This window comes from Chelonoidis abingdonii, chromosome 5 (genome assembly GCF_003597395.2).
Source record: "Chelonoidis abingdonii isolate Lonesome George chromosome 5, CheloAbing_2.0, whole genome shotgun sequence".
Lineage (NCBI taxonomy): Eukaryota > Metazoa > Chordata > Testudines > Testudinidae > Chelonoidis > Chelonoidis abingdonii.
In genome coordinates this window covers 32,350,904-32,369,159 of record NC_133773.1, presented here as the reverse complement: position 1 = coordinate 32,369,159, position 18,256 = coordinate 32,350,904, and the positions used below count along the sequence as shown (strand labels likewise).

General features: G+C 39.6%; 1 protein-coding gene across 1 annotated transcript in view; it reads right to left on the bottom strand.

The window, feature by feature from the left end:
* The window catches only part of PAPSS1 (3'-phosphoadenosine 5'-phosphosulfate synthase 1), an 82,425-nt gene that overhangs the window by 8,761 nt on the left and 55,408 nt on the right, over nucleotides 1-18,256 (bottom strand). The window contains exons 8-10 of the mRNA XM_075066546.1: nucleotides 16,537-16,672; nucleotides 12,131-12,399; nucleotides 42-271 (exon numbers count right to left, since the gene is read on the bottom strand). Of these exons, the coding sequence (XP_074922647.1) occupies nucleotides 42-271; nucleotides 12,131-12,399; nucleotides 16,537-16,672 (635 nt within the window). The remainder of the gene's footprint in view (nucleotides 1-41; nucleotides 272-12,130; nucleotides 12,400-16,536; nucleotides 16,673-18,256) is intronic.

Here is an 18,256-nt window from a genome sequence, read left to right as displayed (position 1 = left end):
TTTACTCAGAATTCTTTAGTTTTAAAATTAAAACAACTTACTGTTCAGAGTCATAATAATCCATGCCCTTCTTTTTCTTATTGTATGCTGCAACTCTGAAGGGTACAATTTCCAATGTTTTGAGGCCTGGAGCCATAGTCAGCACTTTTGCACCATGGGTTGGTTCATAGAGATCCTTTCCGGTCTCAGGGTGTGGCATGCCTGCTGGATCCCGTCCCACAATGTAGAAGTTAGCGCCTGCTACCATCCGTGACCTGCAATGCCACTGAACCTGGAATACAATTTGGGAAAAATAAATGAACAGGAGACAAAGAGCAGCTGTGGGGAGGCAAGGGAGATGACCAACAATGCTAACCTAACACTACTGCCTATGATGCAGAACTATGCTCTGGTATCTCATGCGTCCCAAGAAAATAGGATGTGCATCACTGTATATATTTTTGTTGCTATTCTATAGTCAAAATATAAAACAAGAGTTTGCATGAAAGCAATATTACATCTCAGTTTGCTAAGCAGTTCTCAAGCCATAAATCAGCGAGGGTTCAACAGAGCACTTGCTATTAGGTTTATGAAGACCTGACTGGTCTCAGTACTGGTTTTCCCATTGCCAGTTAATAAGTTTCATTAAAAGACAGTCAGGCTACAATGAATACTTCCTGTTTACTTTTCCATGTAAGCGATTGCTGTAGCTGCCCTAGGAATGTCATGTTAAGATGAAGGGAGAAGCTTCTGTAGGAGATTAATAGGACTACATAGCTTGGAAAGAATATGTTGACATGACAGATGAATGGAATGAATAACGAATCGAATGGTCAGCTGGGACCTCTAAATTTAAAGGCACTAAATTAAAAAAATCTATAAGGGCAAACACTAAGTAATATAATTAGCCTATGCAACTCCCTTGTGTAGAAAGCGTGGAAGTAAATAGCTCTATCGGATTCAAAACAGATTAGCTGTTCACATGCATAAGAATATCTGTAGTTATATTAACAACAGTGAAGTTAAAAGAGTTGTCATGTTTCAGCCTTCTAAACATAAGCTTATCAGCTAGGGAAGAAAGTTTCCCCTTGAGGTGAAAAATTGGAGTGTTAATGCAGATATATTTCAGAGATTTTTTACACCTTCCTCTGAAACATGTGGTATTGCCCACTATAAAAGACAAGAGACTACAACAGAGAGACCTAATGTGTAAATCACTATGTTTTTAATGTTTAACAGCAGCGTCAAAATTAACCTGCCTGTAGGGAGCAATGCAGAAGTGCTGTTTGGATAAGCCTACAAAAAATCAAGAAATGTAACTGAACTAACGTGCCATGTCAGAAGAGTGTCTCTTGCCCTTCAAACAGTGGATGACCATGGGCAGGTAGCCTCGATTGATAATACAGAAATGACTTCCACATCCTAATCTAAACACACACAAGTTTAAACATGTAAATACAAGTCTTCATCTAGACCTAGCCTAAAATTAAATCAGTTATCTGCATCATTTTTATATGTATTGCCCATAAGTGGTGCTTCATCTCCAGGCAATCCAAGGACATCTAAGATTGCTTTGGGTCTTTTACACATTTAAAATACAGTAATTTAGCATAGTGTTTGGAACACTGATCTGAGACACGAGGGAGCACATATCCTGGAGTATTCTTGAGGGTAATAAAATACTAAAATGAACTACATTAATAGTTTAGGCCCAAGCACACACTATTTCTCCATTCCATAATATTACAATTTCTAAGAGTAATCCTCAATACTCCTCGCAAAATTTAATAGTTAATCTGATGGACTACAATGCATTTCCCTACAAGGATTATGCATTCTCTCACAATGTTGCTTTTCATCAGCAAAATTCGGAAATGCATATTTAAAAGTGCACCAGTGTTCAATTAACTATGCTTCTTATTTTGTACTAAAAAGGAAAAAAAAAAAAAATGATCCATGAGCTGAACATACAGTGTCCCAACAAACTCTTAAAAAGCAGGTAAGGTTGCTCAACTGCATATATCACCAATACAACAATAAAGAAAAAAAAGGAAATAAAAAGCCACCACAAGAAATCTCTAACTCAATGCTCACCCATCCACTATAGTTTTGCCATACGTATATTACCTCATCCAGGTACACCCACCATAATACATGTCTTTCCTCTTCATCTCAGCATAAAATGTGCAACATTTATCTCCAACCATAAATGCCAATTACTGGCAAAATAGTTACGTATAAAACACCACGTCACTTACATAACACGGACAAACAATAATTTCCCATATTAATACACTGCAACCTATTGTTAACTTTAATAAACTCCCTTCGTTAACAAATCACTCAATATAACACAATGAAAAACAAACCATTAATTAAAATCTACAGAATTCACACATTAGCCATCTACTTCAATATATCAATTCAACACTCCAACCAGTAAGAAGGCAGCTATTTCTAACCACACAGTTGGGGTAAACATTGCTCTGTTTTGCATGGAAGTAGGGAACTCGTAGTGCACAGATGGCTCAAGCACTCTGCACCCTGGGCACTCCTGCTTTGTCTCTCCACGAACCAAGCAAGAGTGGAGGTGCTATGAGCACCTCTGATGAGATTTTGGGCTCCCTGCTGTCAACACTTCTGCATATCATTGCTACATTCAAAGCTCCCAAAAGCCTCTCTCACTCAGAAATCCTGCTCGGATGTTTTTGAAAATCCTGCTAGGTGCCTATCTGCATCTCTCAGCACCTAAACATCTTTGGAAATTGGGTCCTTAGGCACTTTTGAAAATCCCACCTGCAAATCCTAGTAGACTATATTATTATTATTATTTTAGGGGCAGGGGGGCTGAGGTGGAGAAAAGGGTTGTTCGTTTGTGTTCAACACAGTTGGGAAGAAAAATTAAGCAATCCAATTTTTTTGTTATCCTTTTTGGGAACACTTAGTAGTTTCTCTGAACATGTTTTATTTTGGGGTAATTTATTGGCCTATAGTATAATGACATTTTAATACAAAGGAAGTCTTTCCATCAATGAAATGTGATCTGGCTCCACATTTCCTCCTCTAAAAGACATGCAGCCCAGTAATTCGCTGCCAAAAATCCCATCAGAGCAATAAAAAAATTACATATATAAACATTTTAATTGCAAGCATTACTATGGGTTAATCAGTACTATGAAATAAACATTTACCCACTTTCAGCAGTTTTACTTCTGCCAAACTGAAGTCAAACTAAAAACAACTCTCCATCTGCGTTTCCTTGGCCTTCCAAACTGCACTGGGTGGCCATAGTAGATCAGGAGGCATCTGACATCTTGAAGACAGTTTGATCAATTAGCAAGTTCTGCAAGATGGCAAGAGACTAAAGAGACTGCTGGAAGGCAGAGTCCCAAAGGACTGCATATTTCCCACTGTCCTTTTCTTTTATCATAAGGAGTTTTCACAGTAGAATATGTCAGCAAATTACAAGAATTGAGCAATTAAATAGAAAAACATTAACTTCTGATGAATGACTTTTAGGTCATAATCAAAGTTATACTGGAATGAGTGATTTCTTACCTGATAATTTTCTGTTAACAGCTTCTCTCCTCATGCGCCACTACTGGGTTAATACCATTTACCTAAGAAATTTGGAGGCAATCCAATGTTGCTGTAGGCTCCAGCACTAAGCCCCACTTTGCAGCAGCTCAGGCCACCAGAAGAGTTCTTCCAAAACTGTAAAAATCCTCCAGCAACGAATTAGCATTAAAATAATAACTTGATTTATATATAATAACCTTAAAGCAATTAAGTGTTCAAGTCTTCTTTAGAGAAAAATTCCAATTTGTTACAAATTGCATTCTAATCATTTACCAGACCACCAGGGTAGGTTGAATAAGGAGAGAATCTGCTAACAAAGAGAATTACCAGGTCACAGATTTCTCATTCTGTCAAACAGCTTTTCTCCTCTTTCATCACTAATAGGAAGTAGTGTACCACAGAACCACTGAGTGAAAGGATAAGCAGAGTTTTAATTACTGTAATAGAATTACAGGCAGAAACAGACATTCCCCCCATATACTGCAGGAGATTTGTAATTTAAAGGAATTATTTGGGAACCAACCCAGAACCAATCCCATGAGTAGATACCACTGCAGAGGAATGGAAACCTACTTTGCAAATCTTCCTCAGATAAGGCTTCCTGCAAGGCCACTAGGAACACTGCGGGAGCTGTGAATCTTTCTTCATAAATAGTTTTTTGGATGCCTAGCATTCCAACTGGTCCAACATCTTGCCTGCAGCAACTTTGAAGACCTAGGCTGTGCCATTTTGGATAGAATGAAATACAAGTGGTACAACTGGCATGTGTACTTCATATGCTTGAAATATATCTTTACAGCTCTAGGATGAACAAAGAGGTGCTAAGGATTGGAACATGATGATGCGAGAATTATTTCCCACTAACTGTGGAAAGAAGAATTTATCTTGGGTCTAAGAGATCCTGGAGCTATAAGAATAATCTTTTCCTTACAACGACACAGTGTGGTTCTTCTATGGATAAAACAACTAATTCTAAACGCTACCTTTCGGAGGTAATGGCACCTGAAAAGGCCAGCCACAGGCTTGTCTGATCTGTCATTCTGATGATACTCAGATTTTCTGATGTGTCTGCATAAAAGAATGCCATTAGGGCTGTTACGCACTCAGACTGGATTCCTACAACCAAGCACCATAGCAATTGGCTTGGAGAAACTCTAGCGTAGCCAGGATCCCCCAAACTTTATGATTATTTGTCTCTAGATGCTACAATAATAGAAGGGCCCCACCATGCTGGGCAGTATACAAATAAAGAGACAATCCCTGTCCCAGATCACTTTCTGTTTCCTCTCATACCAGAAACGTGATTTCATCCAATCAATAAATAAAATTTCCTTGTTACATTTTGTCTGGATACCCCCAAAATACCGATGAAACTAACAGAGAATCTCTACTGAACTTCACTTCTCTTCCCATGGCTAGGCTGTTAGCTGTAGGTCAACCAGCTTCAAATGAAAGAATTCTTGTTTCAAGAGATCTGGAGTTTTCTAGAAGTGCAATAGAGGTAACTGTCTATCAAGTCTGAAATACCATTCGGGCTAGTGGAGGAGGAGAACTTCAGTTTTCCCACTTCTTCTAGTCTGCACCTTTTACGTGAACTATCATGAAAAACAGCAGATTCTTCTCTTTCCAGAACACTACTTCCATTGACACAGAGAGGCTTTGACCTCTGGTTACTCCTTGGTTTTGTAAGGCCTGGTCTACACTGAGGGGGGAAAATCAATCTAAGATATGCAACTTCAGCTACGAGAATAGCGTAGCTGAAGTTGACGTATCTTAGATTGACTTACCTCCTCGTCCTCACGGCACGGGATGGATGGCTGGCTGCGGCTCCCCCATCGACTCCGCTTCTGCCTCTTGCCCTGGTGAAGTTCTGGAGTTGACTGGGAGTACATTCGGGGATCGATCGCTACCACTACTCTCATGCATCAACCATAAGCAAACCAACCTCTAACAAAAAGAGAAAGGAAACTTCCCCTGTGAGCCCCATAACTGCCCATGACACGGTTTCTTATACTCTTCTCTGAAGTAAATGCTACTGGCCACGGTCACAGATGTGACAGTGGACTTGATGGACCACTGTCTGAACCCGTGTGGCCGTGGCTGTATGCTTTTTTTCCCAGACACACCACTGACACAGTCGTCAATGTGAACTAAAAGGATGTGTACTCTACAATTCTAGAAGTTTGTTTTTCAGCTATGCTGTCCTACCTACAAGGCTTGCTTCTGCAATAAGTCTAAAGGAAAAACTGGACTGCCTCTCAGCATATTGTTTGTATTTATCCTCCCACAAAGGGACATTCAGATATGATCTGAGAATGACACTTGATTTTCCACTCCATCCAGCGAGTTGTTCCATGTCCTCAGAAAAAATTCCTGGGGATGAAGCTGATACATGGCACCAGCAATCCTAGCTGCTGGAGACAACTGGTTATGGATGACCACTGCCAGGAAGTGATTGATAGCAGGAAGTTTTGGATCTTTGCAGACCTTTACCACAATGGTAAAATTATGTCCATAGCAATGTCTGTTTTGACCTCTGGGTGAATAATTCTCTGCATCAGATTTTTAAAAAAGTCTTGATTTTGAATATCTGATAGGTATGAATCCTTTCCAGCGCTGTGAAAGTGCGTCTACGGGAAAAAAGCCCCAGCAAACACATCCCTCAGGATGGGAAGTCAGACAAAGAGTTTAAACCCCAATTGCTCATTAACAGTATGAATTATTGCATTATGAAGGGAGTTTTGCTATTGTTTTTTTGAAAGGCTGTCTCTGGAGTTCACAACTTAGCTCCTCACAGCCTGCTGAGGGGCTTTCTTCATGAAAATTCTCATGCTCCTGCTTCAGCCTCCCATATTCGAGCCTCAACCCTGCCCACATACCTATCTGAGTCAAAGCCCCATGTCCTGGCAGAGTGAGGATGGGTGCTTTACAGCTGCTGGGCACAATTTGCCTTCCTAAACCTGTACCCTAGCAAAGTGAGGGTCTATGGTTTATGGTAGCAGGGCAGCTCGCCCCCTAAGGGTCCCGAAAAGCTGCCTACAACACATCCTGGACTTGGCTCAGTGGTTGCAAGGCTGCTCTGCTGTGTTTGGGGTGAGGGAAGGTTAGAGGAAAGGAAGGGGGGCAGGTGCCATACCAGAGAAGCTGAAATAAAGTCACTACTTCACAAAAACAAATACAACTTAAAGTAAAGACAAAATGGTCAAGAGAAACTAAACCACTATTCTGTTATACCACTGGATGCAGAAGATCTGATGGCCTGAACTGAAAGGCAAAGCTTAGACTTGGAGACTCCAGCAGTAACACTGGACCACATCCAAATTCCATGGGTAACATTACCCATTAGTGATGAAGGAGGAGAGTAGCTCTGCAGCAGAAAGAAGATGAAATCTCAACTTTTCAGAGTTGAAGACAGATTAGCTATTAGGATGAGACTTTCATGGGGCCAGATTACCCCATGTCAACCTATCAAGCAGTTGCTTGCAGCTTTCTGGCACCATCCACTGATGGAGATAGGATACTGAACTAGACAGACCTTGGGTCTGATCCCATACAGCTATTCCTGTGGGAAAGAGCAGTTCTCACCAAGAACTACTTCAAGATATACAGAAGAGCCCAAACTGACAAACGCAGGAAATGAAGTTTTTCCATTTGGCATGCAAGTTGCCTATACTGAAGCTGGAAAACATTGGGGTAGGGAATGGCTTCCATAAGAGGAGAGATTAATAAGACTTGGACTTCTCAGCTTGGAAAAGAGACAACTAAGGTAGAATATGATTGAGGTCTATAAAATCATGACTGGTGTAGAGAAAATAGATAAGGAAGTGTTGTTTACTACTTCTCATAACACAAGAACTAGAGGTCACCAGATGAAATTAAACAGGCAGCCGGTTTAAAACAAACAAAAGGAAGTCTTTCTTCACGCAACGCACAGTCAACCTCCGGCCATTCTTATAAAGATCCAGAAGATGTAGGGACACCATTTCTGAAGTGGTGAAGTGCCCACTCAAAATTGGGGCTATTTGTTCTACGAGCTCAGCACCTATTTAGGTACCTCAATGAAGTAGCAAGATTTTCAAGAGTGTCCAGTACCCAGCAGCTCCCATTAGTCTCAACAGATGCTGAGCACAAATGAAAAATCTGTCCACTTTGTTTAGGTGTTTAAATAAGAGCTATTGTATGCTGAGCTCTTTTGAAAATCTATTCCTTAAGAGTCTTAGCAGATGGCTATTCCCCATGTCACATACACGAGAAATACTGTACCTCTGTCTATTTCCAAAGTCACTGCTATTTCTGTTAGCAATATATTCAGGCAGACTACGTTGTCAAGAGAAAGATTCAGGAACTTGAAAGAATATAACTTTACTACAATTACTTCGCCTACATCAATAGAAATAGTTTTAAAACTGCAAATCTTAACAGTTAGAAAATGTGAAAGTTACAGTTCCCACAGCAATTTTAAACACAGCCACACTGCATCTGTGCACTATTTCTGATTACTTGTTAGACTGAAATATATCCTGAATTAAAAAGGGAGGAAATAACACGTATTCGAAACTTTACCTTTGAAATTTTAACAAAAAGTCAGGAAATGCAATCTTAAAGCAGCATTGACATATTAAAACATATTTCGGGGTTGGTTTGTTTTTAATATGCACTTATATTATATACACTCACACATTTTAAAAACTGACGTAACTTTTTTCCTACATTACTTTTTGTAAAGTTCACAGTTACAAGTGCTTCACTCATTCCATCAGCTCGACTTTGCCACATTTTTCCCCCTATAGCTAAGCTATTTATTGAAGGCAGAAAATTTTTTTCTTTAAAAAGCAAATTCTGTGTACAGGCTATGCCACATTAAACAGAACTGACATTCCTCTACAGCCAAACACAGAACTGTTTTCAGAGAACTGAGGAACTCATTTAACTTTTGTCTGTAGAAAATCCTCATTAACATAATAGGTGGATAGCAGATTGCAAGTAATACTTACCAGATTCCAAAGTGTAACATATTGTGTGATTCCATGTATGTTTTAGATATTCTTCCTAGTATTCAAAATAAGCCTAAGGGATTTGAGCATCCAAATCCCATTGAATTTCACTGCAAGTTGAGCACCTAATTCCCTCACCTTTGATATCCCAATCTAAGTGCGCTATGAGTAAAACCACTTGGAGTCTTTTTATGCTGTAATCTCTGATAGGACAAAGTAACACCTATCAGTTAAATATCTTTGGTTCTTACGCAACTAGATTTTTTTGTAACCAAGAAGTAGTTCTGTGGCTTCTAGGATAACCAGTTATACCATCAGATCTTAAGCACATTTTCTTGTTCCACTGTTGGTTGTAATTTTTCAGTGTGTGGCTTAGCTGTATAATATAAAGTAAGTGACTGAAAATGATAGAGAAGTTCAGCGGATATCAATTTATCTCCTTAATGGGAAATATTCTCATGTTTGTCAACCTTTGCACTTTAATCAGAACATCTTTTTGATGTGCACATGTGGGGGAAAATTAAATACAGCTTAACAAGTACAGCACATTGTGCATGTGCACATTTTCGTTCAGTGTACAATCCTGATGCCTTAAAATTCAACCTATCTTGAGGAAAGGTGTGTCTTTTATAGGCAATCAACAGAATTCACCCTGCAAGTTAGAAAATTCCCTGCAGGGCAGGTGACTTTTTAAGACTCCACGAGTGTAGCTTACAGAATTTTGCACTTGATAATGTGAAGACAAAATTTTAAAAATAACTATAAACTAACATACATAACATAAAATAGACACACTGAGTTAGACAGTAATTAAAATGTCTTAAAGGAAAAATACCAGGCAACCACTGAGAAAAAGTAATACAGAAGATCCATCATAGGGCGAGACTGTTATGTTACTGTGACATTATAAACATGCAGGTTTAGAAATAATTAATTGTATCAGCAAAAAAAGTTAGGTTTAACAGACTGCTGCATACACCTATAATCATCTTCCTACTTCAAACATTCACATGCAAAAATGTAAATTCACATTTTTACAGTTTTAAGAGTCAAGAACCTGCTTCTGCAGCTGCTTCATACTCAGATATCCTATTGAAAGATGAATATCCTGTGTGTTAGTTACTATGCATGACATTGTATGCTGCATTAAATTATACTGCAAGCCTTAACAGTGTTAACAGGGCAAGAAACATAGGATTTAACATTTAAGAGGGGAGCTCATATAGTATTTAAGTACTGTGCAAATACTGGAACCAAAAACTAATTATTGAATTTCCACTGTACAACTGGTATGAATTTTCACCTTGACCACAGCTAGACAGCACATGTACCAGATTCCATTGCTGATGAGGGCTATGGGTGCAAAGAAAGCATCTGAAGACTGTTAGGTGTGCCTGCTATTTTACACATTTATCCCACAAACACACCATCACTTACACAAGCAACATGCAGATAGGCCAGTACAGCTGGTGGGCTTTTCCCGATCTCTAAAGGAAAATTTTGTTTTCCACTATCATACTAAGAGGTAATATTGTCTAACAGCAACCAAGAAATCTCAGCCACAATGAGACCTGATGGAGGATACCACTGGTGTTTCATTAGAATAATTTCAAAAAGCTTTAGAATCATAAAAAAAGTGTAAGTGTGGGGGCAAGAAAATAATCAGCAGCTATTGTCCAAGTGTGATGCATTTGTATTCCTTGGCACAGGGCCGGCTCCAGGCACCAGCGAACGAACCAGGTGCTTGAAGCGGCCACTGGGAAGGGATGGCACATCTGGGTCTTTGGCAGCAGGTCCCTCAGTCCCTCTTGGAGTGAAGGACCTGCCACCAAATTGCCGCTGAGGAATGAAGCGGCGCGGCTTCTTCCCCTTGCCCCTTCACTGCTTGGGGCAGCAAAAAAGCCTGAGCCAGCCCTACCTTGGCATGTGCTCATGTTCCCCAGTGGGTGAAGCAGTTAAGGTTTTTATATGGCATTTGCCCTTTTTGGAATTGATGTTTTTCCTTGAGAGATAACTGTCAGGCCTGCAAATATAGCTTCCTAGCTGGTTACCCAACACACCATAAAAAGAGGTTTTTAAAAGTACAAAAATGCTAAATTGAGGCCTACAAAACATGCCCATTAAATCTTTACAGACTGGAAAACCATGTACATCCTGTTGATAACCATACTGGCTTAACAGCTGCCTGTTGTTCTGTAAATCATTTGCACTAAAGAAACAAATCTGGTACCAACGTCTTCCAAATGACCTACAGAAAATGATTAAAAGAAGAGTGTCTTTTTTTTCCTTTTTTTTTTCCCTGACTGGTTACAACACATTACTGGCAGGCTGCTTTCTGAGGTCATTGGAAATGCTGCGTAAAATAGGAGATGTTTTTTATTTTATTCAATATCACGACTGAAGGCTGTGGGTAGTTTTGTTCAAATCCCTCTTACACACACAAGATTTGCACTTCGAAAACATGGAAACAGGGACATTGTATTAATAAGCAACTTAATTTATGGTTGTTTGGTTTCTTAAACCACAACACACTACAACAAGCAGCCAAAAGCAAAAATATTGTTAATTTCAAAAAGGAGAATTTTTTTAAAATACTGCACGAGTCTAGTTTTAGTGAAAGGTGGCAACACATCCACCGCAAGCAACAGCTCAAGCTTCCCATGGTGCCTGGCTAACAAGACAAACTGTGATCTGGGGCTCCCTTTCTCTGTGGGCCAAAAGGCAGTTCAGTCTCTATAACTACCTTGCCTGCCAACAATGAGACATAACCGAACATTAAATGCGACTGCTGATTTTTGCTACGTGGACTCCCTGTCTACGGTAACTGGACTAAGTCCATTAAAACGCCATCCGATGGTTAATTTTCAGTTATTGTGAACCTAGGCAGGATCTGAACTTCCCATGGCCTGAAGAGAAAAAAATCATAATGAGATATAGAACCAATGTCCCCCGAGTCAAATAATCTCCCCCAAATGTCAACATTTAATTCTCTTCACTGCATCCCACAACCTCTAGCGGGTTCAATTTGAATGCAAACCTCTAAATAAAATCTTGTCAAAAGTTATTTCGTAGTCATTTTATGTAACGCTGTAAAGCAATTCTCCCTAGATTAAGTTTGCCAAAGACAAACACCCATCCACCCACCTCACTGTCCCATTTTTAATTGGGACATAAAACTGTGATCTCTAAAATCCTGTTTTTTGGCAATTATTCAATATGTTAAAAGACTTCATAACTTCATCTAAAAAGAAAAGGTGAAGAGATAATACATCATCATGTCTTTTTAACTGTAAAAAAGGAAACAGCATCTAAAAATTTGACACTGCTCTGTCTCCCATCTCCCACTTTAAACTCTCTAAAACAAACAGGAATTACTGCATAGAAACGTGGATATTTGCCTGAACAGGAAAGGGGTTTTTGTGGTGCTGTTTGCTAAGGAAGAGAAGATTATTATTAAAGGCTTAACTGCTAGTTTAAAAAAAAAAATACAAACCACAGCACAATAATACACAGCGCAATAATACAAAACATTACAGAGTAACACTGGAATTGTTTTTATACTCTCAGAATTTATCTACCTCTGTTGGTCCAGCATACATCATGGGAGATGGAAATATGGCCACCACTGTTGTTTCTGGATTCAATATTCCTTCCTCCAGTACTGCCGCATGTTGCTTCATACGCCACATCAGAGGAACATCATCATCTTTTGTCCATCCACCAAGTGGATGCAAGAGCAGAACTGGACGCCGGTAGCCCCGTTCTAGAAGTTGCTTATGGGTATCCTGCATTAACAGAGCATGGCCATTGTGCACTGGGTTGCGCAACTGGAATGCAAAGACAGCATCTATGAGAAGAAAAAAAGGGCCAAAATGGTTTAAGTTACTATTTGTGAAGTTCAGACCATGAGCAATGGGCTGCAAGATTCAACAATGTTAAATTGTGATCACTGCTCTATGTATTTTAATCAGCATTTTGGAACTAGCCAAACAGCATGGCGTCACACCTTATTCACAGGGGAGAGGCAAAAAATAAGTCCAGGTTTTGGCTATCAAGTTGTGTCAATAATGGATTGCCTATACAGTTACATTAATCACTGAGAAATCAGACTACTGCAATGAGCTCGACACAGAGCTACTCCCCCTTAAATGTATTCAGAAAAACAGACTAAAAAACAAGTCTGCTTATTGAGTGGGAAATCTCTCCATGGTCCCTTCCATGCAGTGGCCTATGTTTCCTGTCTGGGAGTGTGACCAGGGACAGCTGCTGGTGAACCTGGTGCTTGCCCCAGTGGGTAGGGCTAGGGGCTGTACAGCTATGCTGAAGAGCTGCCCGGGTTGGCTCCTGCAAGTGGTGATCTGACCTGCTGATGCTTTTGCTGCTGCAGTTCCTGGCACGGTTGCTGGCCATGGCCCTGCTAGTCTTGCTCATTTACAGATATCTCCGCAGATATCCATGGATATAAATTTTGTATCTACTCAAGGCTCTACCTATTGGATTCTGGATGAAATTGAAGATATTGGTTTTATTTTAGGAATACATAATATCCACAGAAGAAAATGTTATCTAGAATACACAAACTTTTCTCTATACGCAACAGCAATGGCATTTGCTGAATATAAAGCTGCCAGAGTGATCCAAATCCAGTAGCTTGCTGCTGAACTCTACCAAACAGGCATCACATTATCAGTGATCCCAGAACATGAAAGGTCGTTGGACACAGAGGTCTTAATGAACTAGCCTACAAAATAACCGGACCCTAAACTTTAGGAAGCACACATTCTTCAGAACATCAGAGATGCCAATAAAATTCTTCTAATATCCCACCTTGCTTCCTGCCCCTTCCCTCCCCTTCCTCTAGCCCCCACTACAAAAGGAATGTAGCCTACCTTTTACAAAGGGATTTGACACAACCTAATATGTCTCTTCCACCTTTAATCATCATAGTGGAGTTTATGCAGTGTAAGCAGCTGACACAGGTAGACTAGAGTTAATATTACCTTAAAGTCATTTCAACAATACATCAAACCAAAAAAACCCGGTGTTTCTCCTTCCACTGAAAATCAATGAGGGACATGAGGATAACGCATGACTGCAAAGTAGCATCACCACCTTGTTATAAGGAAATAATGAATAACAGGATAACAGGTTTTTCAGGTGTCAGACAACTGTCTGCTCACTGGATAACTAAGAGTTAAAGTAAGGATTCTACATCTCAAACTCTGTATATATGGGAAAACTCAATTTAATTTATTATAAAATAGAACCCAGGCCTTAGCTGATTTGGGTTCCATCTTTCACCTCTCTCTCCCCCACACCTTATAGTGCTTTCTTAGCAGCCTGTTTGTTGCTGCTCTGCTAGAAGAGCAAAGAACAAACAACTATACTGCCAAGCCATTACCACTTGGTCTGTTACTTATTTATCTAACATGAACCTCTAAAAATGGAAAACAAATAAACTAACACACGATGGTTACTTTTCTCTGATGTGAAGCTAGTAATTGGACTGCAAATACTTTCAAAAGAGTTCTAATACCTTTTGTTAGGCTAGTTTCCTTGCAAGGCTCATGTGTTTTGTTCCCAAAGAGCAGCATGGAATAGATTTAATTAAAAAGAGTGTAAAAGGCAATGAAGATAATACGTAAGGAAAAACACTAAAGGCTTTCCAAAGAATTAAACATACAGAACACCAATAATATTTGGCTCGTTTAAAAGGCAGTCATCAAAAGTGACCTGCAAAAAAACTATACTTTTGCGTTTTTGGTTTCTTTATGATGTACAAAGAAGGTCTGAAAGATTTTATTTTCAAGAAAGGGTTAATTTTTTGCTATTCAAGCCATTAGAAATACCAATTGTCTTCCCTGTTTTTGCTGGAGGACTTCTTTGAAGACTAGGAACTGAAGTGGGAGCGTTCTTGGCATTCAATTGAAAGATCAGGCATGTCAAATCTTTCACAGAAAAAAGTCATGTACCCACCCTCCATCCCATCAAGAGTCTGAGTTTCATAAGTATTATCAGACCCACATAATTTTAGACAGCCTGACTGTCATAAACAGATAGTAGGAGTTAATAGAACAGAAGTACTTTATATCTCTTTTGACTGTAAAGGGTTAACAAGTTCAATAAGCCTGGCTGTCACCTGACCAGAGGACCAATCAGGGGACAGGATACTTTCAAATCTCGAGGGAGGCAAGTTGGTGTGTGTGCTGTTAGTTTTTGGTTGTTGTTCTCTCTGGGTTTTGAGAGTGACCAGACGTGCAACCAGGTTTCTCTCCAATCTCTCCGATACAGGCTCTTATAAGTTTAAAATAGTAAGTACTAGGTAGATAAGGCAAGTTAGGCTTATGTTTGTTTTCTTTATTTGCAAATATGCATTTGACTGGAAGGAGTTCAATTGTGTATTTGCTAAAGGATTTAATTGTCTTGTATACTTAGCTGGGAAGGTATTCCAGTGTCTATAGCTGAAAATCCTGTACTATTCATTTTAAATTTACAAAAATAATTTTTACTGTTTTTCTCTCTTTAATTAAAAGCTTTCTTGTTTAAGAACCTGATTGTTTTTTATTCTGGTGTGAGACCCAGGGGACGGGGTCTGGATTCACCAGGGACTTGTGGGAGAAGAGGGAAGGGGAGAGAGAGGCTAATTTCTCTCTGTATTAAGATTACTGTCTCTCTCAGGGAGAGTCTGGAGGGGAGAGAGAAGGAGGGAGGAAGGGCATTTTCCTCTCTGTTTAAGATTCAAGAGTTTGAATCACAGTGATCTTCCCGGGTAACCCGGAGGGAAGCCTGGGAGAGCACGGTGGGGGAAAGGGTTTACTGTCCTTGTGGTAAGATCCAGAGGGTCTGGTCTTGGTTCCCCAGGCAAGGTCTTGGGGGACCAGAGTGTACCAGGCACTGAAATTCCTGGTTGGTGCAGCGCTACAGGTTCTAAACTGGTAGTCAAGCTTAGAGAATTCATGCTGGTACCCCATCTTTGGACGCTAATGTTCAGAGTGGGGAATTATACGTGACATGACAAAAAATAGCTCTCTCTCCAACTAGTTCACATTTCAGTCTTTAGTTAGTCAAGCTAACCTAGTCCTCTAATCTGTGTGTGTGTGTGTGTGGCGCACACACACACACACATTATTTCTAACAAACAAAAGCAGAGAGTTTTGAAAACAGTCAGGCTCTCTTTATACATCTGGAAGGAGAAAAGGCACTTTCTTGTTTGAAGATTATTTTTGGCTCAATATTGCAATAGCTTAGTGATTCTTCTCTGAAGACTGAATTAAACAAACAACAAACAAAAAAAAATCAGACTTGCACTCTTTTATCCATGGGAACATAGGACTATAACAGTGTTTAAAGAGAACTGGATAATTCATGGTGGTTAAGTCTAAATAGCTATTAGCCGGATGGGTAAGGAATAGTGTCTAGCCTCTGTTGTCAGAGGATGGAGATGGATGGCAGGAGAGAGATCACTTGAATCATTGCCTGTTAGGTTCACTCCCTCTGGGGCACCTGGCATTGGACACTGTCGGTAGATAGATACTGGGCTAGATGGATCTTTGGTCTGACCTGGGATGGCCGTTCTTATGTAACATACTGGGGAGAGATTTAGTGTACATCTACCTTATGATTATTTAAAATCATGCTGCACCACAATCTAGTGTTACCTTCTTTTCTTGAGTTGTGGAATGTAGTTGTGGAGCATCTGTCTAGTGGTTTCTGAAGGGTTCTGGGAAGACGGGACTTCAGTGGTCACTGACTTGCTATGATGCCTTAGGCAAGTCACAGCTCACCCAAATTTTGAAAAATATGTCTGTCCATTTTCCAGTTGGAAGACAGAATTTCAAGTTTCCAAGATACTGAAAGTATTTTCAAAATACGCGTCCCACAAATGATGTTTGTTCCTACTAGGGAAGAAGCCCATTCAGTCTTTCAGCAGTAAACTTCTGAATAATATGGAGAATACTAGGATACAGTTACAAAAGTGACTCACCAGCATTCATTTCTTTGAACTTCTGCTTTAGCTCAGCAGGAGTGAGACGGTATTGATCAAGACCATCATTCCAATAAATACGGTCAAGGACTTGTAGATCTCCACCAATAAGCCAGTCCCCTTGCTCCATCACCATCTAGGAGAAAGAGCAGAAGAGGTTTTGTCAGCATATAAATTAAAACAAAAACACTTCAGTTACAGAAGACAGTTGTCAGCTGTCCTGAGAATCCCATCCAAAGGATTTCACTTCAGTGCAATTGCCAAAATCTGTTTTGAGTTAATTCTATTTTATAGAGACTCTCTGAGACTAAGTGGTAATTTTTAAAATCACTGAAATGTGATCTGAATCAGTTATAGTGTAGGGCAAAGAAGGTGAGAATAACTAATCCGTAACTGACACATGTATTTCTCTTCAAAATACTGCACAATGCATTGCTGCATAGAAATGAAAAGTAGCTAACATCTTAACCAGTGTAATTACGCAACATCCACAGCCAAAATATGTGGATCCCTGGGAAGCTTCCTACTTCAAGTCACATGCCATTTAATTGTTGTTCAAACTTCTCACTCCCAGTATTGGACTGAAGCCTACAAAAACTCTGGTCAACCCAAAATCAATAAGTAACAACAAGAATTTAGTAGCAAATAAGGAAATAAAGTTTTGGTTGACTATTCATCCATTACAATGATTTACATTTGTGAATAGAACTGGAATTTCAGGGAACTTAAAAGTTTTTAGATTTATTTTGCCTTGACTTTTATTGATCTGTGTCATAACAGGTATTTACTCATTTATAACTTTTAAGAAGTATTCGATTAGTGTCATCTCATCCTTTATCAGCAAATATTAATTTATAGCAAATTTTAAGTAGACAGAGAAGTAGTATGTGTGTGGAAATCAAGTAAGAAATTCATATTCTTGAAAGGCTAGAGCTGCCTTTCTGCAAGGATACACAAATGAGCAACTGAGGCAGTAACTGCCCAGTTGCGCAGAAGAGCAACTGAGTGCACAAATTTATCCTTAAATTCCAGCATTATGGAATTTGAAGAATACAAAATTTGTGCCACACCTGCATGCAAAATGTTACAATAAGGCAGTAATACGGGAAAGGGTTTTGTTTTTTGTTTTTGTTTTTTTAACTGCACAGATCAGGATATTGAAGTAACAAAGCCTAGAATATCTGCTCCAGCCAAGTTGCACCTGTTGGCAAATCTAACTTATGTTGGGCTTCCAGTTCTCCAAAGGGACCATTCCAACAGTTAGGGATCACTGCAGTTTAAGAATGCCAAAATGATTCCCTTTTCTGCAAAAAAAAAGACTGCTGAAATGAAGGCCCAAGGGCAGAAAAAAGGGGGCATGTGGAAAACATAGGAACTACTACACCAGCTCTATGATACCTAGACAGACCCCTTAACTAAGGGGAATTCTAAGGGGCCAGATCTACTGCTCTGGGCTGACAATGTGGTGCAAAGCTGCCAAGCAGACATGAGAAGAGGGCCCACATTTTCCACACCAATCTTAACCACGTCATATTGCGATTGGTGGCATACTATAAGGTGGCATTCACCTGTTGTATGCATTCCATTGTCTTGGATTTCTTTAACCGATATAATTGTCAGCTTTCACTGAACTTGCAATCTCACCATCCATCGGTCATATCCACAGGACCTGTCATTGTACAGGACGGAATGCATGATCATTGAAATAATTTTAGCTGCA